The 9,124-nt window shown below is 46.7% G+C and overlaps 1 protein-coding gene across 1 annotated transcript in view; it reads right to left on the reverse strand.

Moving 5' to 3' along the window:
• The window catches only part of Slc47a1 (solute carrier family 47 member 1), a 35,089-nt gene extending 34,065 nt beyond the window's left edge, over positions 1-1,024 (reverse strand). The window contains exon 1 of the mRNA XM_051167698.1: positions 666-1,024. Coding sequence (XP_051023655.1) covers positions 666-800 — 135 coding nt within the window. The 5' untranslated portion in view covers positions 801-1,024. The remainder of the gene's footprint in view (positions 1-665) is intronic.
• Positions 1,025-9,124: the final 8,100 nt, after the last annotated feature.

Consider the following 9,124-nt stretch of genomic DNA (forward strand, 5'->3'; position numbering starts at 1 on the left):
CGGAGTGCTGGGATTAAATAAAGGCTAGCGCCACCACTGCCTGGCCTTACTGGCAGATTCTTTTGGCCAGAGAAGTGGCTTTCTCACCCTTGAGGACTGGAAAGAAAAACAAACAAACAAACAAACTGGCAGAGAGTAGGAGTAAGAGCATATGTGAGGTGGGTTTGTGGTCTATAAAACCCACATTGCTTCTGAGAGACACAGTTGATGGAGATGTGGCCTAATAAGTAAAACCAACCTCACTGATAAGAGCAACTCCGCCTCAAAGAGAACCTCATTAAAAACTCAGGTTTTGAGCACAGTGCTTGGTGGGAGAGGAGCTGGCACAGGATGGCTCTAGATTCCAAATAGTTTCGAAAATCCTAATTCCGTGGTGACAGTTCACCTTTTTGTTCCATGTCTCTGCCTCGAGTTGATTCTATAGATGCCCGTCCCCTAGGGCTTCACTGCTTGTTTGCAACAAAACAAAACAAGTCTGAGTATTTCTACTTTCAGGTACGTCTGGCTTCAGGGCGCACGCGGAGGCGCCAGGCTCGGCTATGGGCGCATCCGCACAGCCGTGGCCGGCCGCCCGCTCTCCCGGTCCCCAAGCTCGCCAAGTCAGACCCAGGCAACTTAGGTAACAGGGCCCCAATCCTTGGGGACCGGCCGGAAACCTGACTCACCGCAGGACCCGCCAGGACCAAGAGCGCCCGCAGCTCCTCTTGAAAGCCGGACAGCAGCAGGCGGCGCAGCCGGCCGCGCTCGGATGCGGCATCCGCGCCTCCTGGCGCAGGAGCGGGCTCCTCGGGTAGCTCCATGTGGACTCCGTTCTGTGGGGGCGCGGACGCAGCAAGGGGACCCACAGGCCTGGCCGCCTCCAGTCCCCGCCCTCGGCCGCCTCCCAAGCCCGCCCAGTGCTGGCCCAGACGCAGTCTCTGCGACCTTGGACGCACCCCTTGCCCCTGCAACCCGGAGGCCGGCGCGCGTCTCCAAAGGTCGGCGCCCTAACTCCCAGACAGAAAAGTTTAAAGAAGTGGTGGGAGCAAACAGAAAGCACGCTGCGGAGGCAGCTACCTTCCAGTCTCCGAGGCTGGGGAGGTGGGACGGGGAGGGGGGGGGAAGGGGTGAGAGCGCAGGAGGGTGCGGTTCAGAAATTTGCAGTACGGAAGGACTTAGAGTCCCGAGGCGTGATTCTACTGTGGTCAGCCAAGGGTCGGTTCTGGCAGTCGTGGGTGCTTGAGGTCTCTTCTGTACAGCTTGTGGTCAGGTCAACACATACTTTATTATGGGTTTGCGCTCTCTCTCTCTCTCTCTCTCTCTCTCTCTCTCTCCTCTTCTCTCTCCTCCTCCCTCTCTCCCTCCTCCCTCTCCTCTCCCCTCCTCTCCCTCTCCCCTCTCCCTCTCCCTCCCTCTCCCTCTCCCTCTCCTCTCCCTCTCCCTCTCCTTCCTCTCTCTCTCTCTCTCTCTCTCTCTCTCTCTCTCTCCCTCTCCCTCTCCAATTGAAAGCAAGCTTTCCTAGTGGCACAAGAGAGTTCGCTGATCTTGGATGGTCATCCAGCCAGAAGAGACAGGAGACACTGTGGCAGGAATACGCAGGTTCAAGGGACCCCTGCAGCCTGGGAAAATACAGGCTTGTCACCAGGACCACCACCCCCACTTCCCCCTCCCCCCATCCCCGCTCTCCTCATCTGTAAACTCAAGATGCCTCTTCAGCACCTCCTGCTTCCAGCCCAGCACAAAAACATCGCCTCACAGATGTTCGGTCCAAGACAAAGGTGACTTCCGTGAGAGGCTAAAGTCCCTCCCGTGGCAAGTGACCCTGAATCCCAAGTGTGTTAGCTCACTGTTAGTTTCATGTTGCTGTGACAAACTTGTCGAGGGCGGTGCAGGAGGAGCAGCAAAACAGCTTTACAACTCACGGAATGCAGCCCACCGCTCAGCACGCGCTGATAGGTGTGTCTCGGGAAGCAGAGCCCTGCGCACTGCGCGTCCTGAGGACTCCGTGCAGTTGTGGGGTTTTGCTGTGCATATTTCACCACTTCCTTTACAATCTGTGAGTGGTATGAAAACTCTAAGGGGCCTGGCGTGGTGGCACACACCTTTAATCCCAGCACTGGGGAGGCAAAGGCAGGCGGATCGCTGTGATCCAGCCTGATCTACAAAGCAAGCCCAGGGTCACACAGAGAAACCCTCTCTGGAAAACAAACAAACAAAAAAACGAAAGAAAAGTCTAAGGGGGCTTCCAGCCCCTCCCTAGGCAGTATCCCTAGCACTCACACTAACAAGGCTTGATCTCTTCAGGCAGTGCTGCTGGAGCAGATTAAGGGTTCAGTCACCACCCTTGGATGCAGATTTTTAGCAATGACCACAACCCTTAGAAAGAATTTGGAAAAATAGATTGTTAGTAAGGTTAGATTAAGATGTTTTTGTCTCTGATGTAGAAAATCTTAGGGAGCAATTTGAAGGTCAGAAAAGTACACCCTTAAATGTTGAGCTAGGGACTTTTGGAGGTTAGGGAGCAGGAACAGTACCCCAGTTAGCACTCACTGAATCTGGGCTGATGATCAGAAGTAATTTCTTGTACCCGTCCCTGCCCTCAGCTTCACAATATGATTTAATAAAAATTGTTGATGAGTAGATGTGCACCTAGAGGATTAAAGTAAAAATGGCTGATTGTTTTTTATATAAAAGTTTGGATTTATGATTTTTAAAAAAGAGTTTTGTAAGATTACTTTTTAAGATAATTGATTCTTTCTTAGTAACCATGAATTGAAATCTGCCAGTAAAGAGAAACTGCTGAAAAAAATTACCTCACTTGCTAACATTTTGTTAATCTGTAACAAGTTGCTTAATTATAAATGTATGTGGGTTCTGGGGAATAATTTGTTTTTCACCCATAATACGTAAAACAGTTGATTTGTGAGGAAATTGGGCAACATGTATATTCTATGTATATTCATTGTAATTGTTCACTAAAAAAAAAGAATGTAATCACATTATGCTTTTTGTACTGCTTGGAATATGTTGTTGGGTATATATATATATAAGCTGTGTGAGAAAAATAAAATCTGTTGGAGTTCAGTCTCTGGAGTTTGCTCCATCCACTCAATATGCATGTGTGTATATGTGTATGTATGTAAAGTTAGTCAGAGCTTGTTGGAATTTGCTCCATCCACCCAATGTGTGAATGCATTTGTGTGTATGTATGTAGGTATATGTGTGAAATTGTTGGAGCTTGTTGAAGTTTGTTGAAATTTGCTCATTGGAACTTTGTCTTGCTTCATCCAGTGTGTGTGTGTGTGTGTGTGTGTGTGTGTGTGTGTGTGTGTGTGTTTCTTTTCCCCCTTTTCTTTCTTTTTCTTTGCCAGCTACAAGTAGTTCTGGCCCAGAGAATCAAGCTTTATACCCTCAGAAAAAAGTCTGCTGAGTCATTGGTTCTACCCACATCACCTCAATCTATCCTGACCTGTTGAGGTTAGTCTTTTAAATAAGAACTTTTACATTAAAAATATATATTATTATATATCTATATATATTTATAATATATATATAGCTGGGTGTGGTGGCACATGCCTTTAATCCCAGCACTCGGGGAGGCAGAGGCAGGTGGATTGCTGTGAGTTCGAGGCCAGCCTGGTCTACAAAGCAAGTCCAGAATAGCCAAGGCTAACACAGAGAGACCCTGTCTCGAAAAAAAAAAAAACAAAAAAAATAATAATTATTATAAAATAGTGAACCTTTTCTATTTTAAATCTTGTACTTTAAATCTTCAACTTAAGGAGGAAGGATTTTATTTTGGCTCATGACCTCAGACACTCCATCCATGTCCAAGGAAGAATATAAAGGACGTTTCTTGCCTTATGACAGCCAGGATGCAAAGAGACAACATACTCTTCCAGGGCACACTTGTGTGGCTTGCTTTCTACAGCTAGCCTAGTTTCCAGCACCTTCCAAAATGAGGCCACCAGGTGGAGACCAAGACTTCAGCATAAGAGCCTGTGAGAGGCATTTCATGGCCAACCCATACTACTCAGATTGCCAGGAAGCTTGGGACTCAAACTTGGGGGTTTGGTTTTTTTAGTGTTGGGGTTAGAACCCATGCCCAGCCTCACACATGCTGAGCAAAAGCCCTGCCACTAGGCTACAGCCACTGGGGAATCCAAGGTTTTAAAACAAGACCTTGTGTGGTTGGGAGTAGAATACTTGCCTAGTGTACGTGAGGTCCTGGGTTCCAGAACCATGAAAAGAACAGGCTGTGTTTATTGATGTGAAGAGACACCATGACCACCGCAAGTTTTATAAAGGAAAGCATTTACCTGGGGCTGGCTTACAGTTTCAGTTTAGTCCATTGACATCATGGTGGGGAGTATAGTGGTCCACAGGCTGACGTGGTGCTGGAGAAGGAGCTGAGGAGGTCTACATCCAGCTCCACAGGCAGCAGGAAGAGACACACACCGGACCTGGCTTGGGCTTCTGAAACCTGAAAGCCCACCCCTAGAGACACACCTCCCAATCCTTCCCAAGCAGTGCCACGCCCTGATGACTAAGCATTCAAATATATGAGCCTATGGGGGCCACTCCTATCAAACCACCACCCAAACAAACAGACAAACTAGACCATTAGTGGCTCCTCCTCCTCCCCACTCCGCTGCCGCCACCCTTTCACACCATCTGTAATTCTCCCCTTGGTCCCCAGAGCCAGGAAAGTCAGTCTCCAGTCTCATCCTCGCACCCTATAGGTCAGCTACTAAGACTCTTCTCCTTTCTCTTCTGACTGCATTAATGCAAAATGAGAAAAAGGAAGGGATTGGCCCTCCTTAGATTTCTTGCCTACTTTTAGGACAATTACCCAGCCCAGAAATTGGGGTCTTGTGTTTTCATACACCTCAACTACACCCCAAGCTATGTACCAAAGGGTTGAATGGTCCCATGACTGGGATTCAGGATTGCATGTGTGAGCAGAGAAGCAGCTTCTCAGAATGGGGGTCTCCGCAGCCGGAAGCCCTGCCTGGGCACTAAGATTCCCCCCTCTTCTTGCTGTTATTCCCATCCCAGCCTCGTTTTATCAATGCCCCCCTGCACAGTTGTGGGACCCTGCTGTTAGGTCAAAGTCAGGCATTTCCAGATAGCCTCTGAGCTTGGTATATGACAACAGACTACTCCCTCTCTCAGTGGGGTTTCTTCTTCACCTGATGGGGGAACTCTAGGTCCCCTAAAGAGGGTCACATAGCCCTCAGGGAAGATTACAGGCCCAGCCCTTTCCTGATAAGAAATCTGTTCAGCAGAGGCAGGCGGATCGCTGTGAGTTCGAGGCCAGCCTGGTCTACAAAGTGAGTCCAGGATGGCCAAGGCTACACAGAGAAACCCTGTCTCGAAAAACCAAAAAAAAAAAAAAAAAGAAAGAAAGAAAGAAAAAAGAAAAAAGAAGTCTGTTCAGCAAGCACTTGGGGATTCTTGGAGACAACCACCCTATGCTAATAAGATGTCTTGGTGTCTTGACTTTCACCCAATGACCTTTAACCATACCTGGAGATTCTCCCCCCACCCATAGGATAACTAAGTGCTGCTTTTCCCTCATATGATAGGGCTTTTTGTTACATGTAGATTAAGTATCCCTGGCATCCCTAGTCACAGCAAATCAGACACATTCACTCTTGAAACCCCTCCCACTGTTCAAAGTTTATAACGTCCTTGATTCACAAAAACAAAGGCTTGCCCTCTCACTCCACTCCTCCACCATGACCAGCTAAGACTCATTTATTCTGGGGAAGAATCGCTGCTGGGCACCCAGTGCTTGACTGCCAGTCAGGCACCAATGGTGAAGCTGCCTTGGCAGCACTGAAGCCCACTCCATCGCCACAAGAGTGGTGTTGTCGGTGCTGACTGACGGTGAGGCACCCGCCAGGCCTGAGTCTCACCAGACCCGCCTTTCACCATTTTAGACATTCACCCACATGCTCCGATGTGCTTAGCATGACAAGCCACTGCACAAAATATCCTCATTTCTACCACAGACAGAATTCTGCCTTAAAAAGAGCAAGCGTGAATACAGGCAAAGTCGACGGCCAAACTCTGACAAGACAGAGTAAGCAAGTCCTCAACAGTTCCTGCCTCACAAATATGTCCGTCAGATATAGTGAGCCAGAAGGCTGAAGATGATGCTCCAATGTTATAGAGAGTTTTTGGGTGACTATTCAGGCAGCAAACTGTCTGTCATCTTCTCATTTGGGCAGCTGCTAACCTGCACTTCCTGTTTACTCAGGTAATTAATTTTATTCCTTCTCAAGTCTCTGATAGGGTTGAAGACTTACAATTAAGCTTAGTTGATTAGGGGTTAAGATGTTTTTAGGTCTAGATAGATGTTTTAAGTTGATAATGATGAGATATGATAGATACTGATTTATATTCAGAATTTTAAATGCACCAAGACAGGAAAGATGTTTTCTTCAAGGCTGCCAAAGCACTAAGAATGTAACATTTATATAATTCCTGATTGTTTCATGGTTCTTCTTGCTGTAGGTAGTTTATTGTATATATGTGTAATAATATAAATATATATGTAAAAAAAATATATTTAATAAAAAATTTTAAAAGATGACAACCGAAAAAAGAAAAAAAATTTAAAGAAATACCTTACACAAGAGCAACAGATAAAATCTCTTAGCCTTGAGATTTTCTTATGTTATGCCCAAAATTTCGAGAGACTCCCTGAACAGACCACCCAAGAGCTGAGTCCAAATGCAATGGCAAGGAAGTCTTTATTGCAGGTTCAAACCCGGGCCACCCTCCCATGTACTGACACAGCAGATGCAGGGAAGCAGCCTCAAGGCTCAATTGAGAGGGGGTTTTTATAGGTTTTAGACAAAGAAATGGGTTTTACAGTATATGATTGCATGGCACTTAGGCAGAAAAGCTACAAGCAGGGAGTTATAAGCCTTGGCATTTCGTGGTTGGGTAATAGGTGTAGGGGAAGTTGACCTATAGTAAAGATTGGTTGAAGTAGTCATGGGGGCATTAGGAACTTTGGTCTGGCTTCTCCTAATTGGTTGTTGCTATGTGTCAGGCCACCTGCTGGTCAGCTTGACCAGCAGAGAGTATATTTGGACTTTTCCAAGGTGAGCCGATTGTGTTGCTAGGGAATATTTTTCTGTTCAGACTAGTTTGTGGTTTTTCTGGAATCTGGGTTCAGCCCTTGTCTAGGTTTAACACAAATTGGAGTTTCTTTTTGTTTGTTTGTTTGTTTGTTTGTTTGTTTTCAAGACAGGGTTTCTCTGTGTTAGCCTTGGCTGTCCTGGACTCGCATTGTAGACCAGGCTGGTCTCGAACTCACAGGGATCCACCTGCCTCTGCCTCCTGAGTGCTGGGATTAAAGGCATGTGCCACCACTGCCCAGCTGGAGTTTCTTTTTTAAAATGAAGTTTGTCTGGTCCTTACACTTAAACATTCTTTTTTTTTTTTTTAAGATTTATTTATTATGTATACAGATCTCATTATAGATGGTTGTGAGCCAACATATAGTTGCTGGAATTTGAACTCATGACCTTTGGAAGAGCAGTGAGTGCTCCTAACCTCTGAGCCATCTCTCCAGCCCCTACTTAAACATTCTTAAACATGACCGGGGCCTGTTCTACAGCACAAAAAGGAGAAGATGACAGTGTCACAGCAGAGAAATCTGACAAACGTGGCATCAGCCAAAGAAGACAGAGGGTAAGCTCAGGGGGCACAGGGCAGCACACACCTGCATGCCACGGATTTTAAAACCTGTAACATCAATTTTATTCTTTTACACTTCAAGCCCAAAAGTCTAAAACCAGAGAGATGGCAGAGGCTGTTCCTTCTTGAGGGCTCAGGAGAAACTGGGGCACACATTTCTGCTGGCTCCCAGTGACTGTGACTAAACGTGACATATACCCCATAGGTTCATGTTCTGCATTTTTTAATAATTTCATTTTTAAAGATTTATTCTATTTCATGTATATGCATGTCTTGTCCGCATGTATATATGTGAACCACCTGTGCATGCAGTTCCTAAAGAGGTCAGTAGAGGGCATCCATGCACACGAAACTGGAGTAATAATGGTTGTGAGCAGCTGTGTGGATGCTAGGAACCAAACCCTGGTCCTCTGTAAGAACAGCCAATGCTCTTAACCACTGAAACGTCTCTCCAGTCTGTGTTCTAAGTTCTTGGTCACTAGGTAGGGATGCTATTTGGGAGGTTGTAGAGAGGCCTTAGGAGGTGAAGGAAGTGGGTGGCTCGGGGTTATATTATCCCTAGCCACCACCTGCCTCACTCTGCCTCCTGGTGAATCATGACATGAACAGCTCTCCCCGACTATACACACCTGTCACCACAAGGCCCTACCTGAGCATCTGGAACCAATCTGCTGCAGACTGAACCCTCTGAGCCTGTCAGCCATAGTAAACCCTCTTTCTGTTAAAATGTTTTCCCTCGGGCGTTTTAGCATCACTGATGGAAAGCACTGGGGCCACCCTGTTTTGTGAAACATGGTTCTGACCACCACTTCTGCAAGCACGGCTGTTCCCTGGGGCCCATCTCCATGGCTCTGTTTCCTGTTCATATAAGAACACAAGTCGGGGGGTCAAAGCCCTTATGACACATAGGACTTGGTCTTGAGTTTATTACATCTACAAAGAGTCCACTACGCCCCAAGGTCCCAGGCCTGAGCTTTAAGAGGACACAATTCAGTACGTCACCACCACCATCATCTCGAGAGCTATAACTCCTCACATTCTATCAACACAGAAATGAGGACACACACACAAAAAAATCACTTACCGCTATGTCTCCAGTGGCCAAAGTCACCAGACCCCAGGGCGTTTCTAAAAACTGTCACAGCCAAAAGGACCCTAAAGAAACAAGATGAAGATACCCAGGGTAATGTCCCTGATGCAGCCTGGGACAGGAAAAGGGCGTTAGTGATAGCAAGGAAACGTGGATCCACAATGGCTTTAGCACTCATGCATTCTTATCGATCCAGCTCCCGGAGGCAACACATCATGTCCCTGACATGAGCAGCTTAAAAAACCGAAACAAAACAAAAAAACTAGAAAATCCAAGGCCCTTCAACAAAAAACCAGCACAGAACTCAGATATTGTTAGAATATTTTTAATAGGGCGGGG

This window comes from Acomys russatus, chromosome 25 (assembly GCF_903995435.1).
Source record: "Acomys russatus chromosome 25, mAcoRus1.1, whole genome shotgun sequence".
NCBI classification, from domain to species: Eukaryota; Metazoa; Chordata; class Mammalia; order Rodentia; family Muridae; genus Acomys; species Acomys russatus.